Raw genomic sequence first — 23,240 nt, forward strand, 5'->3', positions numbered from 1 at the left:
CGGGCAACAGGCTTTGGCGGGCAGCGGCGCCGGGCAATAGGCTTCGGCGGGCAGCGGCGCCGAGCAACAGGCTTCGGCGGGCAGCGGCGCCGGGCAACAGGCTTCAGCGGGCAGTGCCGTTGGAGGCGGATCCTCCTCACGAACCTCGACGGACCCTCCGCGCCGGTGGTTCTGCTTTCTTCGCCGGGAGGGGGCAGATGTGGAATCCGAGGCAATCTCGGGGGTGGCCGTTGACCAGCAGGGCAGAAGGTCGTCTCGGTCACCGTAGAAGAAATCCCACAACTGGCTCTCCTTGATGCGTGGGGGTCTGCTAGGTGGAACGATGTGCTTTACTCGAGGGGCCAGCTGTGAGTCATGGAGATGATGACCGAGACGACGAGAGGCTGAGCGGCTTCCTTCCCCGGGCTCTGTAGTAGCCGTTACCACACCCACTTGGACCACCAGGGGAGTAGAGTTGACCCGGATCGGTGGCGCAGGATTCCGGGCAGAAGCCATCCTGGCGTACCTTTCCCTCATCTGACGTTGGCACATCTTTAAATATGCGATGATTTCCGGGTCGTCAACTCCTGCAGGTAAGTCCCGCATGGCGCCTGAGTTCACCTTGTGACTGGGCCGTACTGTCACGATTTTGTTTACCGATAAACTCAGGATGCACACACGGGACTAAAAGTTTGAGAGTCTTTATTACAAGGTTGATGGGTGGAGGTTTGATGAGGCCAGAGGAGCTGGTTGCACAGGAACGGAGAGAAGGTGATGGCAGGAGCTGGCGGACCGGAGACAGAGAGTCCACACTTGCTTGGTGTTGCTCGGCTAGTAGGCCTCGTAGCACTCAGGTTAGCAGTTCTTTGTAGACACCAGGGCACAGAGCTGAGCTTCTACAGTGCGGCTAGTCAGGTTAGCAGAACTTGAGAGACACCAGGGCTCAGAGCTGAGCTTCTCCAGGGCGGCTAGTCAGGTTAGCAGAACTTGAGAGACAACAGGGCACAGAGCAAAACTTCTCCAGGGCGGCTAGTCAGGTTAGCAGAACTTGAGAGACAACAGGGCACAGAGCAGAACTTCTCCAGGGCGGCTAGTCAGGTTAGCAGAACTTGAGAGACAACAGAGCACAGAGCAGAACTTCTCCAGGAACAAACAGTGAACAAACAGTCCTTAGAGTGACTGACTGGACTAACCTTAACAGGAGAAAAAACAAAGCTTCCAAGGCAAAACGGGAACTGGCATGGAGAGGTGTGGAATGATGATGACGGCCCAGTGCTGAACTAAAGACAGAGGGAGGTTTAAATAGAGAACTGACAGGTGACACCAGGGTCTGACTAATTAACCAGCAAATGATCTCAGGTGTGACTGACTGCTGAGGAGGTGAGGTGAAAATTGACAGAAAATAACTGATGACTGAAAACTAACAATAAATAAAGTCAAACCTAACCCAAAAGAGATGAAAAAATGAAAATAACAGAAAAACAAAGCCAAACCAAAACTCAACCATGACAATATATATATATATATATGATATATATATATATATATATATGTGTGTGTGTATGTATGCATGTATGTATGTAGAAACTCGTCTGTAGTCATTGCGAAGAGAGCAGAGAGGAGAGACTCTCAGCTCTCTTCACAAATGTATCCTACACTAAATTACAAAGCTGTAAAAAGATATCATACTTTTAACATAGTTTTTTTTCTTCTCTGAAACTGTTGCACTGAAACAATTCCCTGAATTCTATTCACATACAGCTTCAATCCCGTATTCTCCTCGTTCACCCTGTGCCTCTGATAACTGCTGTTTTAGTTAAAAAGAATAGTTTAATGTGCTGAGGATTCAGGCAATGTATTAAAATCATGAATTTTATAAGATTTCTAGGTCCAAACAAGTTTATAAATTGAAAAATGTAGAGATTGTATTGATAAACTAACAATTATTACTACATAACACACAAAAATAGGTACTGTTAAGTACCAGTATCGATTCCCAGGTAGCGGGAATTGGTACGGTGTCAGTTCAAATGTGAAAGGTACCCATCCCTAATGGCAACAGTGGTGGGTAAATCAGATGGACAATGAGGAATAGCTGAGATTAATAAAGGCAGAGGAACTGAAGGTAGTGAACAAGATATGAGCAATGGTAAACACAAGGAGAAAACTACAGAGCTAATACAAAATATATAAACAAAAAATTAACTAAGGACGTAAAACAAAAAATTAACTAAGGAACTAAAACAAAAATTAACTAAGGAACTAAAACAAAAAATGAACTAAGGACCTAAAACAAAAATGAAGAAAGGACCTAAATAAGAAATAAGGACGTAAAACAAATAAACAAATATGACTATAACTACAGTATAAACAGCAGAGAAATAAAATAAACCCAAAACTCAAATACTCAAATACAGTGGTAAGAGAAGACACCTTAATATTTTTTTATATTAAGGGGTCTTCTTAAAGCAGCAGTCAAGGCAAAAGGATGTGATGTTTTTTTATGGGCAGAGATGCTAACAAATGTGTTATTAGCACCAATGATTGGTGCAATGCTTGGATTACAACAGTTTGCGAATGCCTGAGCTTCTGCTATGTTGGTGGACAAAATGCGTTGCAGAGTGCACGGTGTGCAAAGCTGGAATCTGTGCTCTGTGTATGAAAGATGTGCCATAGATCTCTTAGCTCACAATGACACAGAAAAATGTAAATAGGCTGTGCAAGATGACAGAGTTTGCTGTTGACTTGGACTGTGAACTGCACCCGGAAAAAGGGTTAAGGTTCACCAGGAATGAAACGATATTTTGAGAAGAACAAAAGCATAATATGTTACTCAACGATTAGTTTGCAGTTTGCCTTTGGACTTCCCTCACACAGTGCAAATGTTAGGTGGGTTTTCTCACTGATGGAAAGCCAGTAGACCAAGAAGAGACCAAGGGGCTAGCTTTCTGTTGAGTCTTTTAGGAGGACTTTCACACCTCTTGCAAAGACTTTCTTATTTGATAAGCAACCAAAAACTACTAAGACCAGCTGGAGCTGGTCTTAGTTGTTCTCAATCAATCAATCAATCAATCAATCAATCAATCAATCCATCAATCCATCAATCAATCCATCAATCCATCAATCAATCCATCAATCCATCAATCATCAGGATCATGATCAAAGTTCCTTTAGCAATCATTCATATCTGTGGTCATTTAATAGGCAATTGTGTCTCAGACAAGTGCTCTAAATGATTTGTCATATGTCACCATTTTAATTTTGTTTGAAACTCCTGAAAAAAATGTTTTCTATGTTCACAGTACTTATCACTTTTGATCCATTTGTAAACCTTAAGCACAAGTCAGATGAGGTTTAAAATGATGGAGTTAGCTAAGGGGAATTTTGGTTTCTGAATAGCTTTTAAAAGTTTAATACCATTTAATCATAAAATGACATGACTCATCGGTGGAAATTATGGCTTTAATGGTATCACTGGGTTGGTCTGATTCGGAAATTGTTCCCCAGTTTACCGTCGCCCACACCCTCCAGTCTGGCCGGACAGAAGAAGCACCGAGTCAATTCAAAGACCTCTTAACATTTATTTTTTTAGCTGATTAAATTCTTGATGACAGTTTTGGTTGGTGCTCCTAAGGACTGCTTCGGGCAGGCAATATTTGTTTACTTACATTTAGTCTAATGAAACATATGTACCACCCACAGAAACACATTTAATGAACCAAATACTTGGCTTTTTTTTTGGTCCACTTCTTCACTCCATGTTCTCTCACACTCCAGGCATCATTGTAACATCTTGGGCTAATATGGACCGTGAAGCCAGGGAGGAGTACCTGGTGGTGGTGCAGGTAAAGGACATGCTGGGCCTCAGCGGCGGTTACTCCTCCTCCACCACGGTTACCATCAGCCTGAGTGATGTGAACGACAATGGGCCCACCTTTCAGCAACGTGAGTCACACACATGACTCGCAGTGATGCAAACACTAAGGGGCCTTACACACACAAACACACTGGTACGCACACATGCACTCATGCGCGTATGCACACACAACAAGTAAGGGAATCAACGAAAGTGTACAAAGCGTTACAGACATCGAGGACGTGTTTCATATTATACCTACAAGGTATTTATTTGATCCCGCTCCTCTGGTTTGGGTGGGTGGCTTTTGCTTCTGGCGCTGCGTTCGACTGTGCACGTTGTGGCATTCAGCCGGCGGCCCAAAATTAAAAAGCAGACAGTCGAAAGATGAGATGGGGACGTTGCACACAGCTGCCTGTGCACACGTACATGTGCCACATGCTGGATGAATTTAATCATTCACACATGAAAGGACATTCGTCATGACCTTTGGAAACAAACCGAGCTTTCTCGGGGATAAACCTCACTTAAACGACTGCAGTGGGAAGAAATCAATTCTGCAGGAAAGAGCCAGCGAGGATTGAGCTTTTAACTATTAATGTCACATCCCAATTCATAGCAGGAGCAAGTGTATCCCATGGATTCTGTGTTTTGTGAAAAAAAGGCGTCATTAATATTAGATGGCCACACTTCCCTTTAAACTGTGCCCTCTGCATTGTCACATAATTGCAACTTATTATCAGCAGGGCTATTTTTTTTTTTCTGGGGCAGCTGGGTGCCTGTTGAGTTGCTCCCAATTGTGCCAGTCTCTCTAAAAGGAGACGCTCAAAGACGCTATCGGATTTTCTCATCTTCTTATTAGAGTTAGGCTGGGATTATATGGGGTTTGCCACAATTTATTTGTGACTGACACAAATTGACCATCTACCACGATGTTCTCTCTCTTATCACTTTGGAAACCTGCAGAATCGCTTCGCTGGTTATTAAAAACTTATAGTCACCTCCTGTAAACACTGGATCAGTGGAGAAACATTTTTGTTAGTTTTTACAGTACCATGCAACGACATTTATACCCACCACCTTTCTATCACTTTTTCCATGTTACAGGCCAAAAATTTTCAAATCTGGATAAGGACCTTTTAATCCATGAATATGCTACAGTTTAACACATACCATTGTAGCTCTTGTTGGGTGTTTGAGGGTGCTGTCCTGCTCGAAAGTGAACCTCTACCCAGACTCAAGTCTTGTGGAGCCTTTAACAGGTTTTGTTGTAGGATTGCCCTGCATCCTCCCATTAACTCTGACAGGCCTCCCTGTCCAAGATAAAGAAAAGCATCTGTGGATGATGACACTAACACAACTGTTTTTCACCATGAAGATGATATGTTCAAAGTGATGTGAAGCGTTTCTTTTTCACCATACAGAGTGTTTGGCGTGTAGGCCAGTGACTTCAGATTTGATCTCTTCTCTTTAGAGGCACTTCTAGCACATATTTTCTGTCTCCCCTATATTACTTGAGGTAACTTGCAAATTGGACACCATCTGGATTTCCTTTAAATTGGGCTGGACAGTATTAGAAGATCATACAATGGCAATGTTTTTGTAAAGTGTTGCAATGTTAATACCGGTTGCGTTAAATGCACAATGAGAAAAGCCTGCACAGGTTACTGGGTATGCAAATTAGCCTATGACTAGAACTTCTATGTATGTCTATGTTAAAGGTATAGTGGATGACCTTCGTTGGCTTCAAGTTCCAGGGGGGAATCATCTTATCTATTGGTTTTCCCATATGCCAATTATTGTGATGCGCTCACACAACACCAATGGGTGTGCACGTTCCTTGTTAGTTTCTGGTTGCTGACTATGCATGCACACTTCTAGTGTTTATGTATCCAGTTAGCTTTGGTGTTAGCTGTACATTGCAGCTCTGCTGCTCTCACCATATACTTTAAAAATGGCTGAGAGTCACAAGAAGAAAACTCTCACAAGTTTATGAGAAGAAGAGGAAGGCCTCAGAAGAAAGAAATTAGACAAGATTGTATTTAGGAGATTTATTTCTGCTATTCCCCTAAGGAGCGGAAGAGCAAGTAAGATGGTCTTGCACATGCACAGTTATTCAAAAAGGGACCTTTTTCCCCTACATTTACAGAAACACAGTCCACTCTACCTTTAAGCTACAGTAACAATGTGCGGTAACTAAACGCTTTCCCTGAGCAAAAAACTTAATTTAATTTCTGCTCAGCTGAATAACTCTCTGTGTGACTATTTGCAATTATCTGTGTTAAGCTGAAAATCTTACTAGGAACCAAGGTGTTAGTTCTTGCTAGTACTTGAAATATAACTGCCCACAATTATTGCATTTAAAATAGTTTTCTTTGTGATATTAGCATTGTATACCCTAGTATTGTAAAAATAATAAAAACAGGCAGTCTGAGATTTATTAAAAGTTGTTTTTTTACCACACGTTCTGCTTACAAAAGGAGGAGATACTTAGTCTTCAGAGTGAGCCAAGGCTGAAAATAACAAACAAAAGAAACTATCTCAATGAGCAACACTTACCTAATAAAAAAAGCTGAATAAACCAAATGACAAAAGCTTACCTAACTAATTAAATAAACAGGAGAACTAGTGCAAACATAAACTGTGGTTCCCTCCTACAAACTCCTTATCACATTATTTACAGTTCGCTTTTAATGGCAGTGGTGAACAATGTGTGGCCAATTGGGATGAGCAGAGAAAGATGATAAGTACTCTGCGTTGCCGTCTTTTTATATGCGTCATCTTCGTCGGTCCGTTGTCTCTCTAAGTGTATCAATAGTCCTGAAAGGTATTATATATTTTATGCTGACTTTTTCTTCCTATGGTAGTAAAAAGTGACACTACAACAAATCTATACGCCTCATCTTTCCATAGATCAGTATACCTTTGTTTTACCTGAAAATTCAGCCGTTGGCACCACAGTGGGCAGCATTATGGCAGACGACGGAGACATTGGTATTAATGCCAGAATGACATACCGTCTGAAGGATGACCTGAAAGAAAGCTCAACTTTTATAATCGAAACTCACCCAGAGACACAGGAAGGAGTGCTCCTCCTGGCTAAGGTACATGCATATACAGTTTATTTTATGTTTATGTATATCTCAATATTATGTGCTAATATCTGATTTGACCTTAAATCTGATTGCCAATTTTTAGTTATCTAAATCAATTTTGCTTATGTAGTATTTTTGAAGATCAACTGTGCATATTTGTAGTCATAGCTAATGTATTTTCTGCTTATGTCTTATCTGGCCTTGGTTTAAATAAGAATATATATTTTTTGCTGTCAAAATACGCCTTCATTACACAATATCTCCTCCTATAGAAGAGTATTTTACGCCTTTTCTTTTCATTGTCGTGTTTCTCTCAGAGTGTCAGCTGAGGTCATTGACAAAAGAAATCTGTAAATTCATTGCAAACATTGTATGGGTAATTGTCCTTTAAACTGGATTAAGATTGCCCTATGGTCTTTAATACCACCTGGACTGTTCAAACAAGTGTAGAATGGGGCAAAATTGGAAAATGTATTTTATGTCTGAAAGCAACCATGACACCGTCTATATTGCATCTGCCCTTGGATGTTTCCCAATACCCCTGTAACACTCATGTGTATTAGCCCTGTGTTTCAATGGTATAGAAAGACATACCACACTTTCTGATTGATTAGCTGTCCACTTGTACATTGAAATACATTTTTCAGGTGGATGGTTGATCCTTGACTATAACAACTAAAATAAACTGAGACATCATTGTTAAATTAAACATCCGGATACAGTAAAATACTGTAAATACCACAACCTTGATCCCAATACAGTACATACTCACAAAGGTATCAGACAAACCATCCACTGTCATTTAATTGTCAGTGTTATTTATATAGCATCAATTCATGACACATGCCATCTCAAGGTGCTGTGCAAAATCAGATTCAATCCAATCACGCAAATATATTGGTCAAGAAGTTTCCTATCTAAGGAAACCCAGCAGATTGCATCGGGTTTTGACAAGCAGCATTCACTCCTACCGAAAGAGCACGGAGCCACATGCATAGAACGACCTATTAGATTAAAGTTTGTTCATCTGATTACATGATAACGTCTGCTTGTGCCTGGTTCACCAGTCGAGATTTTAAAATTGTTGGCCGATTTTCAAAACCTGAGGGACAACACACATAATGATAAAAAACTCGGACATATATTACAGGTTTGCTCATACAGTGGGTGATGTCCACTCAATCGGCAAGCACAACACACCACACGGGAACAGATTTCACTTTGTAACATTCAGGTGTCAGACTGGAAATCTCACAAAACCTCTTGAGATTAAAGATGAGCTCAGAGGCACCAGGGGCTCTAGGTTTGCTGCACTATTATATTGAGGTGAGTTGTTTTTTTTTCTGTTTTCCTCACCTTGCTTTCTGATTGGTTACATGTCACATTCAACAAGTGTGTGGCCTGTTCCTCGGGAAACACCACACATGCTATGATATCGGGCAAAGACAACCCAACATGTTGAATATCCACAATTTTAGGTTGTAGCTGTCCCAATGTCCTTCCAAGCAGACTAGGTCAGTCTTAACACACAACACACAGTAAGAATATATCTTATGATTATCTCAAAAGCCAAGCAGATAATCAGGACATGTCAGAAGGGGAAGATAAGGACAAAAAACGGGCTAATTATCCTGCCGTGTGAACCCAGCATTAGACGGACCTACTTGCAGTGTTGTAATGTGGCCCCAATTCAAAGGAGGGCGCCGCTGCTCATCCTTAAGCAGAACCAGGCCATGATAGTTGTAAGAGAAAAAGTCATTGCCCAGGCATGCCAGACTTCTGCGTGGGATTATTTTATACTGTTTAATGAAAACAAGGATGTAAAATGTACTTTATGTTCAAAAACAGAACCACATAAACACTCAATGAGCTCCTTAAATTATCACCAAAATATTGTGTATTCATTCCACCATTCCACCTGTTCCACTCACAATATATACTTGCCCCAGTCAACCACTCCTTGCCAGAACGTCTTGTCTTGTCGCCTGCATGTGTTGTTTCCCAGTGTCTTCTTGTTGTTCCGTCTGTTTAACCCTTTGGACCTGTTCTCACCCTGCCCTCATTAGCTTGTTTAACTACTACTTGTGTGCATTCCCTGGTTATGGTTTCGCCTAGGATTTCTGTGTCTTGCTCTGCCAATGCTGGGAACATGTCAGCAGCTTTTCATCAAGCCTGGTTCTACCTGCATCACCTGGTCAAGTCTAGTTCTGTCGGCAACATGTCGTCTTCTCTGTGGCATTCTCTCTCGGGATAGCGAGCCACAAGCAGTGAGCAGTCAGCTAGAAACCACCGGGAGACTGAGAGCAACTATGTGTCAGGAGAAAGGCATTCTCTATCGGGATTGCGAGCATCGACTCGCTTAGCTGAAAGCCAGCGGGAGTCTGAAAGGAATCGGTGGGTAGAGAGGCGTTCTCTCTCGGCATGGAGAGCCTCTGCCACCAGGTCAGGTGGACTGCAGTCACAGGACGTCCAACCAATGTTTTTTTAAATCAAGTGATATATGAACACACGGAGCAGATATTTCAGGTTAACATAGCTAAGTTCTCGCCTAAAACCTTTATTAAAGGTAATGAGGTGTCACAGAAATATGCAACTTTATTCAGCTTTTCACTCCTCTCCACCATTGCCTTTTCCGGTTAAAAAAAACTTACCTTCAACCCGCAGTGACACATTCTTCGGCCTCATTTACAGCATAAGTCACCCACTGTAACGTCATTAGCCAACAAATACAGTCTTTGAAGAATACAGTCCCGGACACACTTTAAAGTGAGCTGTTTATGGAGCCGCCAGGAAAAACGAGTCACTTTTTAAGGCTTAGCCAATGGGGGCGCAGGTCCAACCCACTGCTGCTGATTGGCAGGCGAAGTGATTCTGTTGAAAAGTGTCATTATGAAATAAATAGGTCATTGCGAAAAACATCATAATGAAATAAAAAAGGTCTTTTAAAAAAAATACATTTTGAAATGGAAACTGCTGTAATTATATAACACCTCAATAATAATTTATTTTATTGTGAAAAATAATGTGAAATAGACATTTTATTATACAAATTTTTAAAAGAAGAATGAAAAATATTTCATATATAAGAAATATCATCTGAAATTAATTAATAATTATTAATAATTATCATCTGAAATAATCAGATGATAATGTTTAAGCATTCACTTATTTCACAATGTAATTGTCATTTTCAATATTTATACCTTATTTATTGAAGTAAATATTAATTTCATAATGTTTTATTTATTTATCTCATTTTGAACACTTTGGAGTTCCATACTTTACAACTTTAGATTAACTCATTCATCGATAACTTGCATCCTTAATACTCACGATTCAGAATTGCAGCGCATTAAAAGTTACAGCTGTGACAGGACTTGATTTTCCATCAAAACACATTTTTCAGTACGGCATCATATGTGGCAGGACAAGAAAAGATATGACAGCAACTAAATAAGCTGTGTAATGACCTTAGCTGTCAATGGTTTATGCCACCTCTTTTACAAAGTTTAAACTTAATTTGGATGAAAAAAAAACAATTAGGAAAATCTTCAGGTGTGGAAGCTTTAAGCTGAAGCATGCTCTTCAAATATATCAGCCAGTGCATTCAGAAGGACAGGCACAGAAAATCCAAACTTTTTGTGTTTTCTGTAGATCACTCCTAGCTGATCACATCAAGGCTCTAAAGCATGTAACTCTGACTATTGTGCATTTGTATTACTGTATAAGCCATATGGACCACTTTCCATGCTGTTTTCCCTGTTCCCCTTTCTTTTTCCATAATGATATAATACAAAGCCAGGTTTTCTTGGGACAATGCAGAAGGTTAATTTCTCATTTGGACTGTAGCCTGAGAAACGCAAAATTTATTTTGGTCACCAGGCAACCTGTGCAAAACTTTCAATAAAGAATTTGGCATGTTACCCTGCAGCTAAGAGCCCTTGTTTTCACAGCACGGTTTTCATTATCATGGGGATTTTGGATTGGGCCTTTGGTTACAGCCAAAGGAGAGGCAGGACCCTATTTATATTGTGGCCGCGGCATTACTATTTCCAGCTTGGTGTATGCATGAGGTGGTTGTGGTCTTGGCATGAAGCAAGCATGGCCACTCTCAATATTTCTGTGATGCATGCATTCTACAGGTCTCAATAAGCTGTCACTGCTGCAGTTATTTAAACAAACCCAGTTTTTTAGAGTTATTAGCTGCATAGTATATAATTAATTAAAATGTTAAATCTGCCCCACCAAGATATAGAGATTGTTTTCAAATCAATTATTTTGATTGATATTCTCCCAAAAAGTGATTCATAATTAGTCTACTTTTCTTATCTGAGGAATTTAGTTTAACATTGTGCTGTCCGTCTGTCTCATAATACAGCAAATATTTCAGCTAAATTTATTCCATTTACGTTCTAAGCATTTTTGTGTTTCTTCTATCATTGACAGACGAAGGTTTGAAGAATTGGGGGAGGATGTTTTCATTCCATCAATTATTCTTTTTTTTTTTCTTAGCCGTGTTTACATGGACTATGTATAAAGAGTTCAAAAGTCCAATCAGTAGCAAAGAAAATCGTCCTGTAAACACCACAATGAGATCTGACTGACTCAGTCTGGCTCAAACAGAATAAATTTTTAATCAGATTGAGAGGGATGGATTAATATTTGCATATGGATCAGCAGAAAAACTGAACCATGAGTAGATTTAATTGGATTTATTTTTCTGGTTGAAAAGTTGTTACAGTTATTTTATTCATACAATTGACATTTTTAGCTAACATAAAATTAGGAGATTCCATTACTTATAAACACATGTATTCTGTAACTGATACAAGGATATGATCAGTAATTCAGAATGTCACAGACAGCTCTGTAATGTACTTCTGGAAAAATAACTAAATGAGCTATGCTGCTGATTTATGCCTTTATTGCTTCCTGCGTAGTGTGGAAAAGTATGAAATGTACAGGATTTTATGTTTTCCAGGTCTGAATAAGTATAGAAAAAGAAAACCTTATGGAAATTTTTTTTTATTCCTATACATATTTCCCTATGCAATTCTCCCATTGTAGTAATAAATCTATAGAACAAAGAGTGAGAGCTCTATGAATATATTATATGTAAGCACAAAATGTTGTCATTAAACATATGTGGGGACAAAGGCTTTAACTTCATTTTTGGTTCTAGAAAAAAAGTTTGATGAAAAAAAAGACCATATAAAAGTGTGGGCAGGGTTAATTGTTGCTAACTTTCTACTGAGTTCTAAATGGTAACATTTAGGAAAATGTCTTTGTTGTTTCATTAAATGCTTTGACTAATCAGATCTCTTTATTTAGTCTCAATGCAAACCCACTTCTTTGTTGCTATGTGTAAATATGTCATCTGTTTTTTTATTTTTTATTCCTTTTGGATATTTATGTTTAAATGCTATTCAAATATTATGGACTTTCTTAAAGCTTTTGATTCTTTAACTTCACTTTTAATTTTTTTGAGACCTTCTTTTAAGAACCTGGTTGCTTTTCTTCTGCCAGGAATCTGAAAGAAGTTGAGCCAATAGGTTTAAAAAGACAAGTTGAAATGTAACATCTGTTAGGCATGAATAGTAGTTATCCACAAAGCCTATTATTCTGGCTTCCACACAAAGACACAATAATGTAAAATAATACATTTACATGAATACAGATGTGCACAAAACATTACAGTCTGAGATCCAAAGAAGCGATTAAAAAAAGAAGCAATCACAAAGCTTTTTTGTGAAAAACTATGAATGAACTCTAAAAAATCTAGTCAAACCTTATTGAGATATGCAATATAATTGCATAGTATTATTATAATAATATGTGGGACTGGTGATCTCAGAAAAAAACTATTGGCTTTATCAGAGTAAGATGAATGATTAATGCCGGAACCATCTGACAAACTGCTAAGTTCAGTTTTTCCCTTACCTCGGATAAACTTACCATTCCGATTTTTGTCCTAATACTTTTTAGCTCACATTCTGCTGTAATTTACAAAGGGTTGTTATAGGGTTGTTCAGAAGAAAGCCTCGGTTTTTATTGCTCAGATTTTCTCTGGCAAATCGTTGGTGGAAATGGAGGCATTCCTAAAAGTTCAGTGATTTAAGGGACTTAGAAAGTGCATGCACGTTTTTTTTATTCAAGATAGTTCTTGTCACTACTGTAACCATTCATCTTTAGCATGGCTGGTAAAATGTTCCTATTATGTCCCGATTCGAAAACACTGGGCTATTACTGTTCATATCTTTCCTGCAGTGGCTCTGTGATTTTGTTTGCAGGAAGAAAACACACATTTCATGCATGTTGCAAGGTTGCCTGCAGGGACGCATGAAATGAAGAGGTCATAAGAGCAATTAGGTTTAAAGATAAGATTAGCGGGTTTTTGAGCTTGAACAGACTGTTAACGATCGAACCACATCCTAATTGCGTTTAAGTCCAGACTTTGACTATGCCTTCAGTTTGTTTTGTGTCATTCAGCGAAGGACATGCTAGTTTGGATCAGATCATCGTCCCAGTGCATTACCCTTTCATGTCCCCAAGCCTGAGGTCAAAAAAGTGGTTTGACATTCCTCTTAATGATGTCCATAAGATGTTTAAGAAATATTTTTACCAAAAGTCTCAGGAATCATCAAGACAATTATTTGTAAAATGGGAGACAGGCTATTGTTATGTTTAAGTCAACAGAAGTTATCACCTTGGAATCATGAACGCTGACCTTAACTAAGGTATTTGAGGCCTACAATGCATTAGATGTTGCTGTGGGTCCATCTATGACCTCCTAAATGGGTCGGTGATGTTCTCTTGGACTGTTTTTGGTAGGCTACCTGTTGGGAAGGTTGAATACCGTTTCATTGTTTCTCCATTTGTGGATAATGGCACTTATTGTGATTGACTCGAGTCCCAAAGCCTTACTGGCTTTGAACCCTTTTCAGACTGAAAAATGTTAATTAATTTTTTTTTTCTCAATTGTTCTTGATTTTTATTTCAATTGGGGCATGATGTGTCGAGCTATACTGCATGATGCCATGTGGGTTCTATTCAAGAAATCTACAGGCCTTACTGTAATCAGACCTAACTAGGAAATGACTTGACCCCAAGTCCGAAATGTGTCTTCCTTTTTCAGTAGTCAACCTCTTCCATCGTGAAAAGTTGTTCTCAGTGTGTTGGTATGGTGTGTTCAGTGACCTGAAACACAGAAATAAGGTCCCTGGTTCAAATCCTAGACTGGGACCTTTCTGCACACAAAAATATTTGGATGCTCATGTGAACATGAACATGGGTGAATTGATGGATGGATTTTGAAACAGCAAGAAACCAGTCAATTTCTGGGTACATCTGTAATAAAAAAAATGATGAATGCTTGTGTATTGCCAGTGTGTCTTCACTCAAATCACGTAAATATTCACAAGGAAAGACATGATCTTTACATACTGTAGATTGTAAGGCACATAAACTATATTGTAACTATTTCTGCGTGGTTCCAAATGACTGGCTTTGTCTGGTCATCCTGTAACTAAATACATTGTTCAAACTTAAATCGTAATTTTCCAATAAACATGGAATGAGCCAGAGTTTTTTTTTTTCTGCACACACTGTAAGTAATTTGCTGTTTTCTTCCTAACAGATGGGATATTTCTACTTAAATGCAATGGAAGAGAAAATAAATATTGACTCTGTTTATGGATCATTTTGCGAGTGTGGTAATGTTGTTTCTGCTGTTTTCCTGTTAGTCACATCTTAATGTTTTTTTTTACTACACCATAGCATTATTTAAGAGTGTGCTCACAGCTGGCGACTTATTGACAATTGCTGAACATAATTAAATATTTCTTCCTTCCTGAGGGATAATTATTTGTCGGAAGAAGAAGTTGGTGAAATGTGATTGAAAAGTTATTTCTTCTGTTTTGATAGGGAACAAAGAGTTGCATTGTTATGAAATGTGATTTGTTTCGTTATTTCTCAGCCTTTGGACTATGAATCAAAGAGACAGTACGCGATGGACGCAGAGGCAATTAATGACCACCCAGACACTCGGTTTCTGACGCTGGATGAGTTCAGTGACAGGACGAAGCTGAAGATATTTGTGGAGGACGTCGACGAGCCGCCTGTCTTCTTCTCAGCACTCTACCAGTGGAAGGTTCCTGAGAATGCGGCGGTGGGAACCGTGGTTGGCACTGTTAGTGCCAGAGACACTGACGCAGTCAACAATCCCATCAGGTAGTGTGAGTTGTCTAAAGCATGGGGGGGAGGGATGGCATCTGGCACCTAGCATGCAACAACCGGCATGATAATGACGGGTTAGACACCCGAGCTGAAACACCCAGAGAAAGCTTCTTCCACAGGTTGAAAAATCATTCCATCTCCGACAGGCTTACTGGCTCGCTGCATCCATTTCTACCCCCTTGATCTCTGGATACCCAGAACATGGTCATATTTATCTCATAATACTTTAGCAGGAAATGAGCCCTTCTGAATAAATCATGACATTTCTTTTTTTTTTTTTTTATTTTACACCTCACAGGCTTTTCTATCTAATGCAGCGGTATTATCGCAAAGCGACTTTGCAGAAAACGTGCGAATGTAATAAAGCACCGTACGAGGTGGCATATGGAATTGAGATTTGCAGTCATTTGCAAGTGGGTCACGTTGCAGAGGAGACAGCCATACAAGCGGTGCCTGTAGTCCATCTCAGCAGAGCTTAAGAGTGGCAGGTGCTGCATATCATGCTCAGCGCAACGTCTATTATTGTCCCTCCGGTGACAGTGTTTCATTGATTAATAAATTCAGGCTGACATTTTAGAGGTTTCCAGAGTTCCAGTAAATATGATTAAGCTTGCAGTGTTCAGACCATCTTTGAAATAGTGCGCAGACATGATGTCACCTTAAAGTCAGATACGAGTTAAATGTCTGATGATTTCAAAGAAATTTTTTTTTTCTCTCACAACAACTACTATTGGGTGTTTGTGGACTAAAAAAATCAATGAGAGAATAATTTTGATTCAATTCAATTTTATTTATACAGCGCCAATTGATGATACATGTCATCTCAAGGCACTTTCCAAATTCAAATTCTATCAGATTATACAGATTGGATCAAATTATACAGATTAGTCAAAAAGTTTCCTATCTAAGGAAACCCAGCAGGTTGCATCAAGTCTTGACAAGCAGCATTTACTCCTCCTGTCAGAGCGTGGAGCTACAGGGAGAGTCGTCTGCATTGTCCATGGCTTTTCAGCAATCCCTCATACTTAGCAAGCATGAAGCGACAGTGGAAAGAAAAACTCCCCTTTAACGGGAACGAAAAACCTCCTGCAGAACCAGGCTCATTGTGAACGGCCATCTGCCTCGACCGACTGGGGGTTAGAGAAGACACAGTAAGAGAGACAAGAAAAGCACAGAGTCACACATTGATAGAGGAATCCTTTCTATGTTAGATGGTAATTGTGGATGATCTGTCTCCCCTGGATGATGTCACAGCTAACAGAACGCTAGACCAGGTGTACCTTCTATGAAGAGAAAAATGACAGGGAGCAAAAAGTTAAAAGCTGAAATGACAACAAGCAATGCAAATTGGAGAAAAGTAGGAGAACTCAGCAGAGTGAGAGAAATAGATCCTGATGTCCTCCAGCAGCCTAAGCCTATAGCAGCATAACTATAGAGGTAGCTCAGGGTAACATGAGTCACTCTAAATATAAGCTTTTAATGACAAAATGTATGAATACTTTTAACAATTAAACTATATTAAAGACCCAGAGCCCAACGTGAACCACATTAAATGTGTCAAGAATTCAATGACTTAACCACAAACGTTACGATTAAAATTTTTAAAACTTTACGAAAACTTTTTAGCCCAAGGGATATGTTTGAACACAAATCTTTACACCCTTAGACAACACTATGAAACAGAAATGATTCTGTGATGGAAATTACAGAAAATGATTTGCAGTACCAACTGCACTGTGTCTGTAGTCTGAAATCAGTCTCTACCAGTCTTAGCTCACACAGAGGACCCATATACTTTGGGTTGCCTAGAAATATTTGCTTTCGAAAGAAACAACTTTTTGTAAAGAATAATAATTTTCCGTGCAAAGATTCTGTTGTACTGGTTCCCAGCCCTGTTTCAATGTCAAAAACGTCACAGCTCTCAGGCAATATCTGAGCCTGTATACATTCAACGTATTTATCAATAAAAGAACAGATGGACAAATGGATGGATGGATTGAAAGATGGACTGATGCATCTTAAAACAGTTTAAGGAAAAAAGTAAAAATGCAAAACATTTTTTGAACCCCTACAACATCCTGCCAAAGCCTCCTTAAAATTCTTTCTTCTGTGTTTTAGAAATGACTCATCAGTTGTATATTTCACTGCTCTTGAGAAGGAGAAAAACACTGTTGTTAATTAAAAATACAAATCCATTTATATTGACTGGATGCATAAACAAATCTGTTATCAGTGTAAGGTGCTGTGTCTTTGCACTGCATTGTTGTCACTTTTATCTCACTTACTTGTGTGTGTGTACTTGCTTTGCTGGATATCTGTCAACGGATAAGAAAAAAATTGAGCAGTTCGTCTAATTAATTTCCCTGCGGTTTTGCATCGTCTACTTTGCCCAGAAACCAACTTTCTTTGCTAAATGTGCCATTTCTGTGATTTTTTTTTTTCCCTCAGATACTCAATTGTAAAGAAGACCGATGCCACCAACACTTTCAAAATAGACCCAAACAATGGAACCATAGCAATTGCCAGATCTTTGGACCGAGAAACTTCAGACTGGCACAACATGAGTGTTGAAGCAAAAGAAATCAGTAAGGACTTTTTCTTAATTTGGATCTTGTTGATATAGCCAACGGCACATTTATTTTCATTCCTACTAGAAGCTTGTATTAAATGTGTTCCAGTCTTGTGCTTGTTTAGGAAAGTCACCAGTAACTAGGTGCACATTTCAACTTTTTGAGTAAATGTACAATAAAAAGCAAATAAGTATACAGGTAAACAATTGACTAGAACTAAGACATAACAATAAAACTGAAAACATCCCTGTAATTTGATTAAAAAGTCATACTTGCAGATTATTCACACTGAAATGAATCTATATATACCAGGGGTCACCAACCTTTTTGAAACTGAGAGTATCTTTATTGGTGTTGTTTCTTACGAAGGGCTACCAATGCTGACACTTGACCTACAAGAGTCAGAGTTCAACCTTACTGTATGTAAAATAAACACATTTTTCATGTTTTGTTATACATAGTCATTTTTGAATCTATATAAGTACAAGTGTGAATAAACATGAAGCCCTGGTCGTATTGCTGTTTTTGCAGGGTTTTTTTTTTTTCTTTTTTTTCAGGATTGCCCTTTATTTAGCTCCAGCAACTTCTTGTAAACTCTGACCATTGTTCCTGTTCCTACAAAATAAAAGTCATTACCACAACAAACTAGAAGCCTGGCCAGCCAGCCAGACTTATACTGTATACATGGCGTATAAGTCTGAAAAGGAGCTGGTAGAAACTGATTTCAAAGGTGGGACTAACAGGGTCAGCGTCAACATGTTAGAACCAATCAGATAACTAAGGATGTGGCGTAAAAAACGCCAAGCGACACTCTCTGTTTTTGTAATTTGTAGTCCGTAAAACATGTCATGCCATCGAGCAAACTCTCCATTCAACAGCTCTTGAGAGTTTTGTTTAAAATATCTGAGGATATATGGTGTACTCACATATACTTTCTTAATTTTCCACAGCACCAAAAATCTCTGTATGAAAGCGCTGCTGCATTACGGCGCTGAGAGTGACACATAGTAAAGTCCCGCCCCTCGCACCGTGATTGGTCCGGTCGTTATCTAACCAGAAAGTATGGAGCCTTACCTTGCTGGCCACCCTTGCCTATGAGGAAAAGTTCGTTCAGAGTGATGTGTAGTGTCTTTAACCACACATAGCATTTGGTTTGTGTGTTAAGTGTGGTTCTAAAATAAAGATTAAATAGGCATTAGGAATAAGGTATTTCAAAATTATGGATTCAGTTAACTCCATTGATTCTTTAGTTATTGTTCTGTTCCATGGTCCTTATTGTGCAGCACAGCCGTGGTCTAAGAGCATAAAACATTTATCAGTCTTAAGTGTTATTTTGCCAAAGCTTTCACAAAGCATCTGTGATACATGCACCCAGTGGACTTCAGTAAATGTCTGTCTTCACTGCCGCAGCACAGAACCATTTATCCTCCTCCGTGGTGGTGTTCATCACCGTGCTGGACGTAAACGACAACATGCCAAGGCTTGCAAGGGATTACCAGCCATATATCTGTGAAGGCACGCAGGCGGGAGAAGTATGTATATTATGGTGTGCTCGCGTTCATGATTTACTTTGGGGCAATGTTGAAATCAAAATGTGCATGAATTCAGTCTGCTAATACATTGTAATGTTTTATCATGTGGTAGCATAGCTCTAGTTTCCAAAGCACTTTTATTTGACATGGAAATATTCAATATTTGTATAGCAGGTATACTCATTGAATTAACAGATGAATTCAATTACTTTTTTATGTCTCAGAAAGAAGGTAAAGACGGTAGTCAGAACTCTAATACACTATATTGTTTGAGCTTTAGAAACTGTGATGCCTATTTTTCTTCTCTCCGTTGTCTTGTGTCTCTTGAGCTCATTCAGCTTCTCAGTGCTGTTGACCCAGACGAGGCTGTGGAGGAGCACCACTTTTACTACTCTATGGTCCCTGATGAGCGCATCAATCCAAACTTCACCATCAGAGATAATCAAGGTTATTGTTAATTAAAAATGGTGCAAATAATTAATTTTATTATAGCTCCATAGGCTATTTAAATCTAGATATGTTTTATTGTACTCAAGGTAAATATACTACCGTGCAGTAACACTTAAGAGTTTTTTTTGTTATGTTTTTGCTTTTTTAGGGAAGCTCCTTCATCAAGATTGTGTTTTCTCTCTTTGTCAACCCAAGGTTTCTTGGTCTTTTTTCACCAAGGTCTTTTCTGTTGCACGAAGATTGACAAAAACACAAGTAGTCAGATTCTGAATATAGAAGACTTACAGTTACATCACCTGCCCAAATAGACAATCCCTTAATGCTTGCCTGAGTGGTAAAAAAGTTCCACAGGGAGTATTGAATTGAGTCAAAAATTTAAGGATGTTGGTCCTGACAAAAATCCTTGAAAATGTCCAAGGAAACACATAATTTGAAATGCAGAGGGAAATTGAGTTTTTTTTTTGTTATCAAACCCTTCTGGTTTGAAGAAGGGAAAATTCACAAAGCAAATCCTGAAGATCTTGAGGAGTTCCAAAACTGCATCTATCAGTGAATTATGTTGTTCTAGAGTACATTCTCCTTATAATTGGACAGGTTCATAACAGCTTCATTCAAATGTGTACATAACAAATTTACATTATTGGCCACCACACATTTGAGTTTCTGAATACAAAGGTAACAGTAGAAGACAGAGTTGTGACCCAGTTAAGTTGATTAAAGAAGAATTACTTCCAGTGGTGTTGATGCTGTGTGAGTTGTCATGGTACCCCTGTTTAATATTTCATTTTAAAATATTCATAATTACTGTTACTTTTTTGTAAGTTATTTTTGCCATATATACTATTTTACAATGATAATTTTTGCTGTGTACTTAATTCACTTCATTTCTGACCTTGTGGGATCCCAAACTAAATATTGGCAATATTGATCTATTGTGCAGCACATGAGAACCATTAAGTGAGTAGCATTAGTAAATGGGTGCTTAGGGGAGAAACGGCTATTAAGAGGAAATATCAAAAGTTTGCTTTCTGTGCAGGTTTTAATTGTGATTACATGGGATTTTATACACATTTCTGATTCTGGATTGTAGTTAATATTTATTTGTTTGCTTTTGTACACTTTTTTTTCCAATTTTCTTAAAAATAACTTTTAACATGTTGGTGAATCCCATTGTATCTGTAGGCAATTGCACTGCACTTTTATATTTAATATGTAAACTGTTCATACACTCCAAGATTATTGTCAGGGTCATTTCTACCACTCACAGGACACTCTATTAGCATATATTTGACAAATCCAATTTCACTATCAATTTTTAACCATACTGAACAATGCAACCAACAATTAAAACTAACAAACAGGTTTGTTAAAACTCTAGGCAAGGTAATAAAAAAAATAGCAAATTTCGTGTGAGCAATAAATTAGGACACACACGTATTTACTCTTAAAACATCTAAACTCCCAGAGAGAAACATTAAATCAGGTGCACATTATTAGAGCATCATTACTCAGCTTTTTGAACAAAGTTTGTCCTGCTCATACATCAGACATTCAGTTTAATGCACTTGACAGCTGAAGTGAGAGAGAAGACCATGGTAAGATCTAAAGACCGTGTCTGAAGACTTCAGGCAGAATAATGGAGCCACTTGTTAGAGATTTAATGGATCCTGATAAGAATTTGAAATAAGCCATTTCTATTTGAAAAATAGTTTACAACTGGAAGATGGTTAAAACAACAGTAAACATGCCCAGCTCTGGCTGTCCAAGCAATTTCACCCTGAAAGGAGAATGCAAGATGCAAAAAGAAAAAAAACGCATCCATCTATCCATCCATCCATAGATGGATGGATGGTAATGCAGGGACATAGGGCAGGCCTGTGCAATTAGAAAGAGACTACCTCAATTCAACTTTGATGAATGGTGTGGAAGGAGTTCCAAAACAATGTACTAAAGTAAATGTACAGCAACTTTGACCAAATTTGACCTACATACAAGTCAAGTTACCAGTGTGAAATGTTACTCAAGTAAACGTAAGAAGTACCTCATTAATTATTTTATTTTAAGTAAAAATTACTTTAGTTACTTTTTTTTAAGCAGTAGAAAGTCAGTCTCTTGCAAGTCACAAAGGAAAAGAAGAGTTATTGGTCTCACACTGCTTTTAATCAAAGAAGCACCTTTATACACTTTAACCTTAGTTGTGTATTTGTTAGTGGCACTAATGTCCAATAGATGTGCCCCCATGTTAGCGTCTGATAACTGATCTCAAGATGATGGATCACTGCCGTTGCTCCCACTGTTTTTTCTTTTTTTTTCTTTGTTTTTACTTAGTAATGGATGCGATGGCAAATGTAACTAATTAAAAACACATCAAATCACACTCAGGTATAAGTAAAAGTTCAGCTTTTCTAATCTACTTAAAGTACAAAGTACACTTAATTACAGTACTGCGAGTAAATATAACTAGTTACGTTTCACCCCTTTCAAGCGGGAAACATTCCTCTCCAAGAAAAACCTGAAAACAAAACTGAAGTTTGTCAAAGAGAAGTTAGACAAAGATCGGCTGTGGAATAATATTCTTTAGGCAGATGAGTCTAAAACTGAATTATTTGAGCATTTTTTGAAATCGCCAAGAAGAAGAAAAATCCACCATGAATTCTATTAGGTATCAAAGGGTGCTTGAAGAAAATGTGAGCCCATCTGTAGATAATTAAGACTGAATCGGGATTGGACCCTTCAACATGGCAATGACCCAAAACAAATTCAACAAGAACCAGCTGAGAAATAACAAATTGAAAGTTTTGAAGGGGAAGCAACTATAACATACATTTTTGTTTTTCTTTTATTTAGAAAATATAACAATATGTGTTATTTAAGAGCCATTAACTCACTTTCTTTTCCAGAGATAAATTAAAATTTGTATATGAAAATATGTGCAAATCTTATTATAGAACTAAAAATACCACACGATGTCTTTCTTTTTGACATGACTGCTTATATCATATATCACATACATGTGATTTAAACAGTTGTGTAATATCGTTAACATCACATGTCATGATGTATTTCACCTTATTAACACGGTTGTATTAGGGGGGCATGAGTCCATGAAGACATTGGTGTACTAAGATTCAAGGACTTAATTTCAAAGAAGGAGCTCTTAGTATACAAGTCAACTAGCTGCTCATGAGCTCATGTTTAGTTCGTCATGGTAAAGAAAGGTTTTGTGGAATGATACCTAAAGGTTTATTGTATTCATAACATAACCTTATTACTGGGTCTTTCTTTTTTTCAAACACATGGTCTAAGTGTGATTTTGGTAAAACTCCAGGGGAAATAGCACTAAAAAAAATGAGCCTGCTTCACATGACCCCTCCCCACCCCCGTTATGTTTCCAACCATCTATAGGAAAATAAATTTCCTTAGATCGAATGTAAGGTACTCCATCTTTATGGACAACTTACTAAGCTGTGTAGAAACAGAGCATAAATGCTGCAGGCACATTTTTCCTCTTTGGACAGAACCA

The 23,240-nt window shown here is 38.5% G+C and overlaps 1 protein-coding gene across 4 annotated transcripts in view; it reads left to right on the plus strand.

Annotated features, from left to right (window-relative positions):
* The window catches only part of cdh19 (cadherin 19, type 2), a 52,717-nt gene that overhangs the window by 19,858 nt on the left and 9,619 nt on the right, over positions 1 to 23,240 (plus strand). For all 4 annotated transcript variants that reach the window (XM_036129318.1, XM_036129317.1, XM_036129316.1 and 1 more), the window contains 6 exons: positions 3,757 to 3,924; positions 6,749 to 6,939; positions 14,906 to 15,159; positions 17,614 to 17,750; positions 19,146 to 19,267; positions 19,597 to 19,714. In XM_036129318.1, the coding sequence (XP_035985211.1) occupies positions 3,757 to 3,924; positions 6,749 to 6,939; positions 14,906 to 15,159; positions 17,614 to 17,750; positions 19,146 to 19,267; positions 19,597 to 19,714 (990 nt within the window). The remainder of the gene's footprint in view (positions 1 to 3,756; positions 3,925 to 6,748; positions 6,940 to 14,905; positions 15,160 to 17,613; positions 17,751 to 19,145; positions 19,268 to 19,596; positions 19,715 to 23,240) is intronic.

Source organism: Fundulus heteroclitus, unplaced genomic scaffold (genome assembly GCF_011125445.2).
Source record: "Fundulus heteroclitus isolate FHET01 unplaced genomic scaffold, MU-UCD_Fhet_4.1 scaffold_155, whole genome shotgun sequence".
NCBI classification, from domain to species: domain Eukaryota; kingdom Metazoa; phylum Chordata; class Actinopteri; order Cyprinodontiformes; family Fundulidae; genus Fundulus; species Fundulus heteroclitus.